General features: G+C 38.7%; 1 protein-coding gene across 6 annotated transcripts in view; it reads left to right on the top strand.

Annotated features, from left to right (window-relative positions):
• The window catches only part of MCF2 (MCF.2 cell line derived transforming sequence), a 256,235-nt gene that overhangs the window by 157,519 nt on the left and 81,562 nt on the right, over positions 1-17,154 (top strand). For all 6 annotated transcript variants that reach the window (XR_012236004.1, XM_073599249.1, XM_073599251.1 and 3 more), the window contains 6 exons: positions 1,878-2,049; positions 2,751-2,839; positions 9,949-10,037; positions 11,361-11,427; positions 14,393-14,508; positions 14,611-14,680. Coding sequence is in view for 5 of the 6 variants with exons in the window: in XM_073599249.1 (XP_073455350.1) it covers positions 1,878-2,049; positions 2,751-2,839; positions 9,949-10,037; positions 11,361-11,427; positions 14,393-14,508; positions 14,611-14,680 (603 nt within the window). In the remaining variant the exon portion in view is untranslated. The remainder of the gene's footprint in view (positions 1-1,877; positions 2,050-2,750; positions 2,840-9,948; positions 10,038-11,360; positions 11,428-14,392; positions 14,509-14,610; positions 14,681-17,154) is intronic.

Here is a 17,154-nt window from a genome sequence, read left to right as displayed (position 1 = left end):
GGGGTCAGGCCAAGCTTCACTGTCTGTGCCTATAGACGCAGACAGCGCAGCTCAAGAGTGAGCCTGCAGGTGTGTCACAATAGAAAGCGGTTTCCTGTGGTGGCGCACCGAGAAGAGGAGGAGCCAGGAGCACTGACAGGATACCCAAGAACGGGAGGCCTGCTCTGTACAATACCATTGCACAGAGCAGTTAATTATAATATGCTTGTTATTTTAGAAGGGAAAAAATTACTTTACAAATGCTTTAAATCTATTTTAATTCCAGGTTGTAATGCTACAACATTTATCCGTAGGGCTAAAATATTGTGTAAAAAACTGTATATCAGTTGTTTAACCAAAGAGGAGTTTGAATTAGTCCTTAAAGTGAATCTGTGCAGTGATAATTACAGGAGCTTGTGATGCTTGTGACTTGATGGTCTCTCTCTTAAATATTTGTTGACCCACTGGAACAAAAATCAAGTAAATTAAGTCATAACTCCTGATCAACATGCTCAGTAAATTCCTGAGAAAGTACAGATACCATTGGATCAACATTGACAGCCAGGTAACTGGCATTTCCAGAAGGATAGGTTATCAGTAACAGCCCTGTATGTCGCTCAGTATGATCACCTTTAAAAAATACCAAAAAGCCCATGCATTAAAGTATATGTAAACTGTAACAATGAACTTCTATTATTTGCACCCTTTTGGTTCCCTTTTGTTCTATTAAATGTACAACTAGTATTAAAGGGGTTGTAAAACCTCAAGATTTTTCACCTTAATGCATTTTATGCATTGGGGTGAAAAACCTTCTGTAGTGCAGCAGCCCCCCAGAGCCCCCCTTTTACTTATCTGAACCCAATCTTTCCAGCGACAGGGACAAGCACAGCTGCTCCAGCTGCTGCCTCTGGTCCTCATTGGATAGATTGATAGCAGCAGGAGCCATTGGCTGCTGCTGCTGTCAATCAAATCCAGTGACACAGGAGCTGGGGGGCAGGGCCGAGTCCTGCTGTCTGTGTCAATGGACGCCCGCAGGAGTGCCCCCATGGAAAGCGGCTCTCCGTAGGGGCACTTTTGGTTGGGCTGCAAGCTGCAGTCCCAACCCTGCGCTCCCCTCTTTCTTCTGGATAGTCCCTCACACAGCCTGGCAGCCAGATGCCCCTGGGATAGGCCCAATCTCTGGCTAGCAGTCCAGGGCAGATGACACACGTCCATCCAGACAGCAGTCCGGGTGGCACAGAACACAGATCACCTGACTCCACCTGAATATATAGGCTCTCCCAGCAGGCCAAGGGATTCAAGAAAACCTCTGCCCATTGGCTGAGATATCCCATATACCCATAACTTGACCTTGAAATGTCCTTCTCACATCTAATGCCACCAAGTGCCCGGCCACCTAGTGGCAGAAGAGAAAAGTACAACAAGGCCAAACTTAGGGAGAAATCAATGGATCTCTAACAACTATCTACAGTAACTACTCCTGACAAGGAATTTGGTGAGGAGCTGCCTGACTAAACTCCAGGGTGCTACGTCTATGTCTTTGAAAGTTCAAAAATAACCTGTTCACCTTATCAGAAGTTCAGAGCTGCTCTGTGTCCTCTGCACATTCCCTGTGTTATCACAAAGATGCTATTTAGCCCCTCTAGTTTTTTTTTCTTTTTTTTACTTACAGAATATTTAGGCATTATGTTGTAGTGATCCAAGAGTGGGAGTCCTCAAAAAAGCTGTTCATTGTCAGCCCACTTTTGCTCACTTGACATATTCTTTAACATACATTAAGGCATGTATGACCATTATTTGTTAGAGCAGGACAGAGAATTCCACATTAGACAGTGAATTGTACTTACTATTCCTATTATAGCTGTTTTATGAAAATGTATTTGATTTTGACTCAATAGGCTCAGATTGAGGCTGTTCAAGTGAAGATGGAAAACATGCGAGATTTGTTTGAAAACCGGCAGGCTAGTCTAAAGAAGTTGGCTGACAAGCAAGTACGTCCAGTGCAATTAGTGGCTCCTCGACCTGAGAATCCCCCCAGAGCAAAGTCTCCCCTGTTCTCCCCAAAGCATGGTAATGGATTTATGTAATCTGTCTGTATAGAAAGTACCAGACTTGTATGTATTTATTGTTTTTGGTGCCAAGTAACATGCAACTGTTGTGACTTTGTCAGGACTAACATAAGAGCCTAAATCCTAACCATCTACTGTCATCTCGGACCCTTTATCATAGTAAACTTTATTAAAGGAATACTCCAAGCAAATAACATAATGCAGTCTTAAATATGCAAAAATAAAATAGTTACCTGCAGTTGCATTATGTGTTTGGTTACATAATAGGCATGAAAGTATGGAAGACATTTTTAAAATCGTGAGCAGAGCCATATAAATCATTTGTTTATGCCCCATAGATAACCATATATCCAGAAACACTATTGTCTAGCACAGATACATATCAAAGGCACCTAAAGTGCGTTTGTTAAATTTGTTTTTCTAGTGTTTTCTGGTCCAAAAATTATTGTGAACATACTGGTAGAAGGTAACATCTTTTGTTAAACATGCTTATTTAATAAAGTGACGTAAAGGGGGCTTACTACAGTCCAAGATCATTACCCTTATCAACGTAGATTTCACTTTTTTTGTCAGAACAATGAGAAATTATTCTACTACTTCCATGGTATTTACGCTGAATACTCAACACTATTTAAGGTTGTGTTACTTTGGCTTCTTTGCAAATGTTTTATTGTCATATTGTTTTCTGATCCTGAAATAAAGGTATGGATTTCAATTCAAGTCTCAAGTTCTCATTTGACATAACGTTGCCAGGGAAACGGACCACACGGAAAATGCAAACTTCTCGCAAGGTAACAGTTGTCATGAAAGCATGCTTGTCTTTCATTTGCACCACAGAAAATGGATATTTAATGAACCATCATGACAGACACGCTTGCATTTTATTGAATAGACTGGATCAAAGACCATAATCCACTATAGCCAAAGTTTACCAGCAAGTGATTTGTTTTGGTGGTAGGAACATTCGTGCATGAATAGCAGATTCCTGATTTTGTGGCAAACTTGAACCACTAACCAAAGCATACTTATGTTTTGCCCTAACCAAAGCATACTTATCCAACCAATAGTCTTGGGTGGAGTTGGAAATCACTTAAACAGCCTAAGCTACTGCCCAGTTAATAAATATACTGTGCGTATATATGCTTCTAGAGGAGTAGAACTCCTACCATCTTAAGTGTGGTATTTGCATCAGAGCCCGCACTACCTCCTACAGCCCTCTATTGATCGTTGCAAGAGGGTGGTTATATTGGTGCAATCGTAGCTGTACCATAGGCTAAATGTAGTCTCACTCTTGCAAAGAGAAGTGTACTGAGTGTCAGACTCTCTATGGTATTATGGGAGTACAAATAATCAGTACACTCCTCATCGCTAGATGGAAGTACCATTTACTCTCCAATATAGCTGAAAGATGTGGAAAAGATGGATATCAGTAGTCACTCATACACTCATAAGTCATAAGTTTGTGTATTTAGTCCAGCTAATCAATTAAAATGTAATTACACGTCAGCTGCTTTAGAGGTTTCAGCTGTATTAAGTGGTATAATCTCTATAGTATTTTTTTAAAGTCTGAAATTTTGCCTTGTGCCTCCCCACGTACAAATATCTATAAATACCAAAGTGCTTCTCTTCAAAGCATACTTGTTTGTTCTTATTAAAACTGTACATCAAAGTGTAGAGTTTGAGCACCGGGAATAATTGATCATACCTTTATTTCTTAGCACTGGCATTTTTTACTTAAAAAGCCATCATAATATCTATAAGCAGAGATTGATGATCTTCTGGAAGTATTAGAAGAAAAAAGAAACTAGCAACCTAGGGAGATCTGCCACATTTAAGTGAAAATGTATTTGTGATACAGCTTTCTCCTGCATGTTACATTGATCATGAATGGAAAAATGTGGTGCCTTCAACACTTCTGAGTAAAACACGCAGTTTTACTCAGCAGTTTTTATTGCTGTCTGTGTCCTCAATGTGGCCCTATCTATTTTTCCTAGTGACCATTGTCTCTTGGATTGAAAATGACAGTGAATCCAAAAGTGTAATTGTCACTAGAATGAGAATTGAGAAGTTTTCCAATTGGGATATCTGTTGTGGTGACCACTGTCTAAGAGGGAACTTTAATACATTGGATATATTTATTTTCAAGTTCTGTTGTGTCTACAGAAGAAGAAGTAAAGAGAGATCTCCCCAGATGAGATGCAGAAAGACAAAAAAAAAAAGTTTTGGCTTTAGTTATACTTTGAATCCAAACTCCATAGGCACGTGTTGTTGTAGGTTTGGTGAACACCTGTGTGTGATACCATTAATTCAGTGAATATTGGTATGATTAAACCACAGCAGTTTGTGTCTCCACCTCATCCTACAAGCCAATAACAAAGATGTCATTCTCCTACATTCTCCTTTAAATGATTATTTTATACAACATTTATATTGTGAAGGATCTGTCATTGGAGAGTATTGCCATAATGTGGCTTTGTAATGACCACTCTAAGGAGTTTTGTTTGGGATATCTTACCACTGCAGTTCCTGAGAGATTTGAGAAAACAGCATATAACTATAGTTGCCAGTAACTACACACATTGAAATACCAGTATAAAATGTATATTTATACACAATAATAATAGGACAATGTAGTCAACACAGAATACAACCTCAAACAATATAAAAAAAATCACAAAAAATTGGCTTAATTTCTAAGTATGGTCTATCTTTGAAATTCGATGCGTCTTTTTTTCAGCAAAGGCTCAGTATGCTAGTGAGTGTAGAGCGTGTGGACACTGTGAAGTTAAAGCAGGTGATTGGTCTCTAGTAGTTGCTGCATTGCAGTAGTTTTCCCTTGTTTCATCTAAAGAGCATTATAGCTTTATTTATTATCCGACATATAGATATTTTTGACACTCTAAAAAAAAATTTAAGATTTTTCTTTTTCTGAGACAAATAAGTTTGTAGTAATTTGCCATATTTACCTATGAGTATTTACAATTAAATCAGCATATCCTACAACAACCTGAAACCTGAAATGGATCAAAGGTGCACATTCCCAATTAAAAGTGTGGTTCATTATCTATATTTTGTCTAGTAATATAAACAAGCTTAAATTACAAAAAGATATTTATATTGTTACAACTTGCATTTATTAAAGTGATTCTGTGGAAAATAAAAATGAATTTATTGCCTACATACCCTGCAATAGGATTCACATATTTATCTTTGATTATTTACAATAAAATCAGCATATCCTAAAGCAAACTGAAACCTGAGATGGATCATAGGTTCACATTCCCAATAAAAAATTGTGGTTCATTATCTATATTTTGTCTAGTAATATTAAGGAGCTTCAATTACAAAAGTAAGATATTGATATTGTTACTACTTGCATTCATTAAAATGAGTCTGTGGAAATTAAAAGTGACTTTATTGCCTGCACACCTTTCAACAGGATTCACGTATTTATCTATGATTATTTACAATTAAATCAGCATATCCTACAACAAACTAAAACTTGAGATGAATCATAGGTTCACATTCCAGATTCAAATTGTGGTTCATTAACTATATTGTGTCTAGAATTTCAATAACAAAAGTAAGGTATTCATATTGTTACTACTTACATGTATTAAAGTGATTCTGCTGAAATTAAAAGTGACTTTATTGCCTACACACCTTTCAATAGGATTCACTCTGGTTAAAATCAATTGTGTTTCCCAAACCTTTTCTGTGGAGCCAAGAATAATGCAAAAGTGCAACACAAGATCTGTTTTTGGTATTTATTAAAATGTTGGCAAAAAAATGGTTCATTTATGAAAAGTGGTGAGAAAGTGGAGCCCACAGCAGCCAACTAACAATCTGTGTTGCAAATAATAGATGAGGTCTGAATATGCACAATAGTTATACTTTTCAAGGGGATAGCAAGCTTCTGCCATTGGTTTCACAATTGGATTTGTCTGGACCTGTCACTGTTCAAACGTTACTTAAATCCTAACATTTTAAACTACCTTTAAAATTTACTCTGAACCTGAACCAGAATCTTAACCACTTAAAGACCAGGCTTTTTTCTGGCACCTTTTGTTCACATGTAACGATCAGTTTTTTTTTTCTCAAGAAAATGAATTAGAACCCCCAAACATTTTTAAAAGCAGAGGCCCTAGAAAATACATTGGTGGGTTTTGCAATTTTTTATGTGACATGGTATTTGAGCAGCGGTTTTTCAAATGCAATTTTTGGGTAAAAAGTTTGATTTTCTTAATTTTTATGCAAAAAAAAACACATAACCCAATTTTTTTGTAACCTATTAAAGCTGATGTTACACTGAGTAAATAGATACCAAACATGGCATGCTTTAAAATTGTGCAGCGGCAACAAATTACGTATTTTTTTCAGTAACAATTTTGATCACAGATTTATCATGGATTCTAGCTGTCAATTTCTCCATTAATTTTAAATGTTTAATTCTAGCACACAAAGCAGCTAAAGGGGGAATGGTATGCTTTTTCCAAGTAAGTGCTACAAAGCATCTGGCAGTCGTAAGCACATAACGTAGCAGCCTTTTGTAGGGTTTAGCTAGGTTGAGAGAAGACAAGCCCAACAGGAAAAATTTGGTAGTAAATGGAATAGGCACCTCAGAAAGACGGTCTAGCAGGTTTTGTAGTGATTTTCAAAAAGGGGTGAGTGCAGGACAGCTCCAAACAATGTAAATTTTACTATCCACGGGTGACGCTTTAAAAGCCTTTAGAGATTACCACTTTAGATTTAGGAGATAGAGAAGGTCTGGTGCTAGAATTACTGCCCATGATCTGTCATTTGCAATGATATCTCACATGTGTGGGACGATCACTTTTTGAGTGCAGGCCGGACTGATGCTCATCTTTGCTTTTGCATGGGGGGACAGGGGCACTTGAATTTTTTTTGTAATTCATCTATTTTATTTTTTTTTTTTTACTTCACACTGTTGCTTTAATTTTTTTTATTACTTTTATTGCTATGACAAGGAATGTAAACATCCTTGTAACAGCAATAGGCATGTCACAGGTACTCTTTATGGAGAGATCTGGGATCCTAACCCCAAATCCCCCCTCTGCCCTTAAAAGCATTCAAAACACTAAGATCAGTGTTATTGACTGCTTTTGATTTTTTTAAAAACGGTGCCATTGACATCCAGGTAAACCGGAAGTGATGTCATGTCATTGCTTCCGGTTACACTAGCGGAGAGCCAATCAAAGCCAATCCTGGCTTTTTTCGTCTGTCCAGCCAGCCAGTGGACATGCTTGCTAGTCGTTTGGGTCTCCCAGTGGGACGGGAGAGCCTGAGCAAGCCGTAGAAGGTCAGCCGCTCCGATTGCTATTACAAGAGAACTGACAGCCGGCTCTAAAAAACTATACTGGGGTAATGCCTGCAGCTGCAGGCATCTTCCCAGTACAACCACTTAAAGACCGGTGACGTACATGACTGGTCATCAAGTAGTTAACGTTTTTCCTTAATACTAAACATAACATTTAAAATGACTACAAAGCCTGGACCAACCACTTAACCTTTACATATCCCTCACATTTAATGCTAAGAATTAACCCTTAACCTCAAAGCTCAACTCAACGCTGCTGTTAAATCTACTCATGCAGTGACGACCTGGTCCTGTATTGTACTTGATGACATCATAGAGCTGCAACCAACCAGGCAGTGAAATGAAATGGCTTTGGGAAACTGGTCACATGTAGAAGAGGAAGCCTGTGGTTGCAAGGAATAGGGTAAGTATTTTCATTTATTTTCATCCCCTCCTAACCAATATAGCAAAGGAGGACCCCATTGCATGGGTATATTTAACAACACTCTGAAGTGGGGCTTTAACATAAAAATGTATTTGTAAAAATTCAAAGCTTTTGCCCAATCATTAACCTTAATGCAAAACCCTATGGCAAACCTTACCCTTAAGGAAATCTCTAATATTAGATCTCTAAAAAGCCCTGAGAGCCCTTAAAACACAATATCCTGTTCAGCTTATCTGCTCTCCATCATCCTCTGGAATCCTTGTAACTCCCATAATTCTTGAAATCTCTTATCTTGAGTGGACCATGTCTGGAGTTCCCTTATATTTCCCTCTCATGTTATTTCCATAGTTGCATTATCTTGTTCTTTTTTTAGTATTATGGCATCCCCAGGTTCTGAAGTGGCCTTCTAATAATTAGTTCTACTGTATTACTTGCACTTTTTTAAAATGTCTGAATTTCCTCAAACGATTACTCAATGGCATTTCTGTATTGCCTAATTACTGCATTATGTCTATTGATAGTATATATTGTTCATCTGTAATTTTTTTCCTGAACTATTTGAATAAAAAGTTATTTGACTAAAAAATAATCTCTAAAGAACAATATTTATTGGTTGCCTCAGCTATTGTCCCCAAAGAGATAGAATACCTCAACACCCCCACCAATCTCTAAGCATGGAACCACTGTTGAGCTCGAGGAGAAGCTTCTGCATTGCCTGGTGCTTTTTGCATCTCAAAGGCTTCCCTTGATGTACAGATCTCAGGATAGAAGAGAAGACAATGAATAACACAGATCACCATGAAAAATGCTAAAATCTACCAAACGCAGTATGGAGCTTTTGAGATAACACCCAGAGCCAGACCTAGGGATACAGTTCATAGGAATGGGTTTCGTGACCCAGCCATCCAAAAAGCCTTGCTGGACTTAGCCCTAAGAAGCAATTTAAAACAACCCATTGTACGCACAATAGGGTGAGCTGTGGGAGTTAATGTAATAAGCTATGTGAGGAGGGAAAAGGCAGAACAATTACAGATAGTCAAGCTTTAGTTTATTTTGTAAATCAGGCTCCATGAATCAAAGAGTTAAATGACGTACACACTAGTAGTTTTTTTTTTTCGTTCAACCCAGCAGGCTGAATGTAAAAAAAAATTGAGAACTCGAGAGGAGCCGCTCTACTAACTGTCTCATGCCCATGTTAGTACAGTGATCTCCCCTGCTGTGCTATTATGTTCTGACAGGGGGACCCCCCCGAACACTCCAGTCAGCGATCTCAGCCATTGTCTGTGAGCGCTGAATGGGAGCTGGTTGGTTTTTTTGGTCATGCCACTTTGACAGAAGCCAGCTGAATGGGTGGCTTCTGTCGTACCTACTCCAGTACACAGGAGCCTATTGTCAGCTGGTTTCTATTGCCCTGGCCAATGCTGCCCAACATTCCGCCCATGTGTACTAGGCTTTAGTAAGATGTTTAGAATCTTGAGACCCTCCCATGGTCAGCGGATGAGTCTGAAATTATATATTGAAAGTGTACAACATACTCTTCTAACTATTGACCGCAAACTCTTCTAAATAATAATATGTACCTCAGTGTCTGAAATTAAAACAAAAAGATGTTGCCCATTTGTACATTGTAGTCACATTCAACATGACTGGTTCTAAACCGCTGAAGACATTTCACTGCTCATCCAACCAGCTTCTTCAGTTGCTTAAATGTTTAGAAGCTGCTTTGATGATCAGTGAAATGTCTTTAACATTACAAAACAAGTCCTGTTGAATGTGACTACTACTAGCTATACTATGACTTAGGTGACAGAGAACCTTCACAGATATTTTGCTAAGTGAAACAAAGGGAGGTTGTCAAATTTCTGCTTTTTGCAACACAATCTGCTCTTCTTTTAAACAATCTAAATGCTTATTTACTGAAACTGAAGCGTGCAAAATCTGGTGCAGCTCTGCATAGAAACCAATCAGCTTCCAGGTTTTTTGTCAAAGCTTAATTGACCAAGGTGTAGTTAGAAGATGATTAGCTGCCATGCACAGCTGCACCAGATTCTGAGTGAACCAGTTTGAGTAAACCTCTCCCTCTGTGTGATATAATTCATGTACCTTAAAGTTAATTATGTGAACTTTTTAAATTTCAGATTGAGGTGATGCATGACTATCAAGAGAAAAGAAATTCCTTACAATTTTTTATATCAGAAAGTGAAGACAGTTTACACATACTTAAAGGGTAAGCTCATTGTTCCTATTTGTGCTGAAAATGTTTGTTATTTTCTGTCACTTTCATCTGTACTTATATGGACAAAATAAATGCAGCTACATCTTTGATTTGGTCATTCTGTCAGGTATATATCAGGTTCATGGATCCAGTCATTGCAATCTGTGGATCCGTGGGTAATTTTTTTGAAGAGGTGATGTAGTGTGAAATAGATAGTGTTATGCCGCGTACACATGATCGGAAATGCGGCCAGCAAAACTCTGATGAGAGCTTTTTGATGGAAAATGCGACCGTGTGTATGCTCCATCGGTCTTTTGCTGGCGGAATTCCAGCCAGCAAAAGATTGAGAGCATGTTCTCTATTTTTCGGTCGGGAAAAGTTCCTATCCGAAAATGCGTTCGTCTGTATGCAATTCGGACATGCAAAAAAATCACGCATGCTCGCAAACAATTTGATGCATGCTCGGAAGCTTTGAACTTAATTTTCTCGGCTCGTCGTAGTGTTGTACATCACCGCGTTCTTGACGGTCGAAAGTTCAGAGAACTTTTGTGTGACCGTGTGTATGCAAGACAAGCATGAGAGGAATTCCTTCGGAAAAACCATCCAAGTTTTTTCTGACTGAAATTACGATAGTGTGTACGCGGCATACGTCTTTTAACGCTTGCTCCAAGTGACAGGTGTTATTTTTGTATTGTCCTTTTTAAAAGCACAATTTAGTAAAAAAAAAAAAATACTTAAACGGGAGCTCTCAACACCTGTCTGACCTTGGCTTGATGATGAGTATATTGACCTTATTGCTACTGTCAAATCTATATTTATCATCCAGATATTAAAAAAATATTCACCAAGCTCTCTGGCGGTAAAAGTTATATCTGTAATGGCTACTGGGTGCTTTAAAGGAATCTCTATTCACAGCAATTTGCTTTGGATTGATTTTGGAATGCTCTCTCAGGTGTGTATTACTGACTGTGCCACTATAGGGAAGGTTTCGCCTAATGCCGTGTACACACGGGCAGACTTTTCGGCATCAAAGGTCCGACGGTCTTTTCGACAGACTTCCGACGGACTTTCGAACGAACGGACTTGGCTACACACGATCACACCAAAGTTCGACAGACGTACGACTGGACTAAAATGTTTCAAATCTAAAGTCCGTGTGATTTTCAGCCGAAAAGGTCCATCCGAAGTCCGACACGCGGTCGGATTGTCCGACGGATTCGTTGGATGAGTTCGGTCGAAAAGTGTACACGGCATTACTCTTTGTGTTAGCAGGACGGAAAGTAAGATTGATCTCTGTAACATTTATTTAAAAAGTATTTTTCTGTTTTGTTTCAGGCATGTTATCCATGAGCTCATAGAGACTGAACGGATCTATGTGGAAGAACTTTACACTATTTTACTGGTGTGTTAGCCACTTATATACAATCTGTTTCTGGTTGCCTGGCTTTCTTCTCAATAATTTCCAAGTCACTGACCAGGAATAAGAATGCAGCAACAATGTCAATGTAAAGTCAGAACTGATCAACATACCTCCTCTAAGTCAGTGAATGAGAAAGTACTGAATCAGGATCAGCAAGGCATCCAATGAACTGGCATTTTAAAAAAAAGTTGACCAGCAATGGCTGCCTAGAAGTTTTTTCAGTACAGGTTTCCCTTAAGGTTTTCCAAATAAGCAGTTTTTTATTGTTATGCCTTGTTAGAGCTAAACTTTTTGATACATCTCCTTTGTATGATATGAAAACTAATTATATACTGATCAATATCTGATAAGCAATAGTCAGGTATGGAAACATGGGGATCACCGATGCAGTTATTCTTTTGACTTTCAGTAGATATATAGATTCTACAGTTGTGTCTAGTTTTGTAAAGTAGTTTCCATTTGGGTATACACCCCTGGAGCTATCTGAAAAGGGACTATTTTGTGCATTTCCCATATATGCTCCTAATTTAGGGGTCTCCAAACTTTTCAGTAAGGGGGCCACATGGTGTATTTTACAAATTCTCACAGGCTGAAAAACAAATCAGTTTCATTAATAAGAAATGTGCAAATTAATTTAAAAATAACAAGGAAAAACTTTGCACCCAGTGCAAATAGTGTACCGGAATGCAGCCGTCTATCATCTGAATATTAGACCGAAAACGTATAGAAAAAAGCTGTGCTATCCCTTTAAGTTACAAACATCACTGTAAACATCATTAAATAAATTCTGTGCAAATAAGCATATGTGCAAAAAAAGTGGCAAAATAGTTCATAAAAATACACATTTTTGGCTCCACACAACACCAAGTGTGCACACTTCTTACCAGAAAATATTACCCTCTGAAAACACAGGAGGTCAATAATGCTTGTTTAAAGATCCAGAATGTCTTTGCTTGCCAGGTCAACTTCAGTTAGAGACCTTACAGGAAAAAGCTCTCTGCCCAGTCTCAGTCATGACATGGTACCATAAATAGAGAAGGACACAAAGCAGGCCACCTAGTATGATATTGCAAAAACACCACTGACTTTATTTGTTACCCAGGTACTCACATAACAAAAAATGTATGGGACAATGTATAAACTGCCACCGCACTTGATAGCTTGATAGCACGTTTTGTCTTAACCAGTGTCGTCAGTCACCTGAAGTAGAAGTTGACCCGGCAAGCAAAGGCATTCTGGATCTTTACATAAGTGTTATTGACCTTCTGCGGTTTACACATTGTCTTCGATTTTTTTGTCAGTATTTTCTGTTAAGAAGTGTGTGCACTTTCTGTTAAGAAGGGTGTGCGTGGAACCAAATTGGCACTTCGGGATTAATTTTGGATTTCATTGGAGCCCATTACTTTTGGTGGATATTTATATTGCACAGTATTGGAGCCCTGCACTTTCTTGAACATTTTGTTGCACTTTGTATGTGTATTTAGCTATTAACTATTTTGGAACTTTATTGCACATATGTTGATTTACACAGAATTTGTTTAATGGTGTTTACAGGGATGTTTGAAGTTTAAAGAGATGGAACACCTTTTTTTGTATTAATACATTTTACTTGGATCTTTTTTTAAATCAGTCTGATATGATTCAGACTGAAAGAGAAAGAACTTCAGTTAAAAAAAAAGCAAACTCTTCCTCCACATGAGAGTCCGCTTTATAAGTCCCCCCTTACATCAGGAACCCCTCACATCAGGGTACCCATCAAAGCCTTTCTTACATTATGTTCCCCATCGAAGTTCCCCCTTCCATTAGTGTCCCCATCAGATTCCTCACTTTCATCAGGGTCCCCATCAGAGCCCTTCTTACATTAGATTCCCTATGAGTGATTCAGCTTTACCTTGCTTACAGAGTCAGTACAGCAACAGAGCAAGATCTGGGAGGCAGAGCAGGTGTTGATGGAGGATGAGTTTGTCTGTTGCTAGGACACTGGCAGTTCTAGCAACCAACTGACTTGGAGAAAGACAGCACGGCGGGTGGAACCTGACCCTAGCTGTGGGCTGTATTTGGTCCGCGGGCCGTAGTATGGAGATCCCTTTCCCAATACAATATATTCAAATCTCCAGACCAATTATCTTTTTGTATTGAAGGTTTACTGCTGGTCATTATTTCAGCACTTTATGACTGGTCACGCCAATGATACATTTCAAGAGTCCCTGGTATAAATATGTACTTAATATACAAGGGCTTCAAGCAAAATGGCTTATGTTTAGGCTCAGCCTGAGATGAGTTTGTTATATGTTTGAGATGAGATTGCAGTCAGACTGAGATGAACTTGGGATGTGTTTAGATACATTCTCATTCTACTCTATGAGGGAAAATAAAAGCAAACCAAAGCATAGCAAAAGGAAAAAACATGTTCTGTGCTCCATAAGTTGGAAACTCTGACACTACATTCCACATCTGTTAATATCCTTCACAAACTGATGTCGGAAGCAAAGCAGCAAAGTCTGTGTACACCAGCCCTAAATAAATCACTCAACCTAATGTAGTGTTCTTTATAAGTTTAAAGTGCTAGACAAACAGCTAAATACACACCTGGAGTACCTACAAAGTGAATCATTTTACCTAATAAAGATGATTTAATAAAGTTTAGTTAGTTCTGTAACCCAGGCATTCCTTCCTGGCAGCCCAGCCAGGTTGTGGACCTGCATGCAAAGTTCAGTAAAAAGATATACTGTAGCTTGGCCTGTGATCCATCCCAAACTGCCACTTGACAATGAAGGAGCAGCTGCAGACGCTGAAGTAATTTCTTCTCTCTCGCCTCCTGTAAACATGTTCACAGTGAGACTGAAAGCACCCTACAAAGCCATAGAATTGTGATTTGTTCAGATTAAACATTGTTATTTTTTTGTAGACGTAATTTAAGTTCAATTCAATTGTCTTCTATTTCTAGGGGTATAGATCTGAGATGGAGAATCCAGCAATGACTCGAATAATGCCACCTTCTTTAAGGAATACAAAGAATATTCTGTTTGGAAATATGCCAGAAATTTATGAGTTCCACAACAAGTGAGATATTTATATATACTGTACTAACCAGAAAGAAATACAGTATTATTTCTCCATACTGTAATTAACACTATATAATGTTTTGTGTTTCATCTTGGACAGAATATTTCTACTGAGCCTTGAAAGCTGTATTGAAGCACCTGAAAGAGTGGGATTCTGTTTCTTAGAAAGGGTAGGTACCAAACTATTTACTATTGCTTTTTAAGAAGTATTATAATAAAGATTACCTTTTATATATCTAATTGATGTGTGAAGTCCTTATACAGTACCATTAAAGTCCATGATAGTCTCTATAAAGAATGTAAATATTTACTATTGCAGTTCATGGATTTAAAACCTTGTGTGTTCTGTTACCTGGTTATTTTGGTAAAACCTTATTAATTAAATTGCCTACATCCTATTGAATTCTTATGTCTCTTGGGGGCTGTGGTGGGATATTGCTGCACCTGAGTAGCCAGACCCATCCATGAATCACAATCTTTATGATAGGATCTCAGTAAGTATTCGATTTTTAACTTATTTTATGGAAACTTCTGTAGGACTACCTCTGCTGTAATAGAAAGAATAAGAATTCTGGGCTAGGGAAGTTGAGCCAGGATCTAAAATAGTGGGTTTGGTGAGTTAGAGCACCAGCCTAATGGTTGAGATGTCAAGTGCATTTTTATTCATCTTGAGAGTAAAAACAATAGCCAAGCTTAAGTGATCTGTCTTCAGCAGAGCAGGTGCGGGTTGGAAGAAAACTGTACTGAAAGTGGGTATGCTGGAGTTGATTTCTCCAGCATGGATTAAGGGCCTGCTTTGGCTACCAGTCTAGCAGCCACACATACTGCTGTAAATCTTCTCAGCTATGGGATCTTAGAAAGCATCTTCTTAACTAAAAATATTAACAGATTTAAATATCTATGAAAATCCTGACCCAGCTCTTTGCCAACATATCGCCATTTAAGGCCCCATACACACTATTAGATTTTCTGCTGTTTTTGTCTTCAGATTTACCAAAACCATGTAGTGCAAGGGCCTGCCTGATTGCCTACAAATTAAACACTTAAGGTTTGACCTCATATTATATGGTTTTAGTAAATCTGAAGACAGAAATCTACAGAAAATCTAATAGTGTGTATGGGGTCTAAGAGTCTAAAATAAAGAAATTATGTTGCTGGCTTCTGCAGTTGATGATGAACTGTGATTACCACCATTTACAGAAAAAAACAGGCATATCCATTTTCTGCGGATTGGCTTTTCCAGTCATGTTTCATCATCAAATCTAATTTTTGGAAATGTATTTAGTGCTACAAAATGAGTGCAGTGCCCACAATTAGATTTTGGACTTTTTGGATCTGCTTGCATTAAAGTGGATGAAAACCCAATTCATGAAACTTGAGCTGGGCACATATATCTGCAGTGTTTTTTTTTGTTTTTTTTATATCTCTCTTCAAAGCATGTCCTGTAGCTGTCTCCTGCCCTGTTCTTCTATTATCAGCCTGATAACTCCTGACAAGTTCTCTGACACAGAAGATAAAAAGCAGCCTGAGTTTTGTGTTGGTGAGGATGCTGAAGATTCAAATAACAGATCTGAAAGTCTCTGCCTATGAGGAGGGGGGGTGCCTTTCCTCCAATCAGCTGTCTTGGCTGTATGCCCAGGCTTCACTGCAGTGCTAACCAGGAAGAGAAACTCTCCTAACACATCTGAACATTTTAATGAATATATAAAGCTGAAGACAGCAGATATACATGTAAAACTTATGTAGGGAGATTTGTTTCATCTCTGTGTATCATCTGAGGCTGTTCACTTTACGGGGTATATGTGAGGGTTTACATCCACTTTAAGTTTCTTAATCCTTCAAACTATAATTTGGATCTGGTAGGCCTGGCACTTTGCAATCTTTACTAGAAATGTGACTGATCTGAACACTGCTATCACTAACTGGGTAGAACAGAGTGATAACAAGCATATTAGTGGCAAATGTCCATGGTCTTGTAACCGAGAAATGCTGCTTAAAAAAAGAGAATAATTCAACTCAGTTTGATTGTGTGGCCTCATCATCTTTAATAAGAATGTGCAGTACCCAGATTTCTTTTTTTTCCTGATGAATGGTCTGCCCATATACTGCTGTTCTTACCGATGGCAGAACCTTAAAGGAGAAGTACTGCCAAAGTTTGTTTGACTGCACTTCTCCTATGGATCACAGGAGTGCAGAACAAACCCATTTTCAGCAAACAGTGGGCTGAAGCCCACTGTTGGCTGACGTCACTTAGCCGATCCAGGCTGGGGCAAGATCGTGACAATGAAGTCAAGATCCATCCACATGCCTGGACTGGCAACCGGTTCAGCCTCTCAACGAGTCATTGAGAGCCTGAGTTCCCGCCCCCTCCACAGCCCAGCGCTCCAGTGAGTGAGGGGGGGCAGGGCAGACAGCGGTGACTGACAGTCACCAGCTCTCTAATCAGGGAGCCTTGAGAACCAAGCGACCCACAGTGTTTGATTGCTCGGTTCTCAGTCTTAGAGCCAGCGGGGGACAGATGCAGCATTGGACCAATGCTGCATCCACCTAGGTAAGTATAATCCTGAAAAAAAACAAAAAATACATACTTTTTTTTAAAGTTGAAAATTTAGCTGAGCAGCATATGCTCCTGTTTCCACTCCTG

This window comes from Aquarana catesbeiana, linkage group LG09, assembly GCF_042186555.1.
Source record: "Aquarana catesbeiana isolate 2022-GZ linkage group LG09, ASM4218655v1, whole genome shotgun sequence".
NCBI classification, from domain to species: Eukaryota; Metazoa; Chordata; class Amphibia; order Anura; family Ranidae; genus Aquarana; species Aquarana catesbeiana.
Note: the sequence above shows the minus strand (reverse complement) of the source record. Positions and strands in the feature narration are given on the sequence as shown.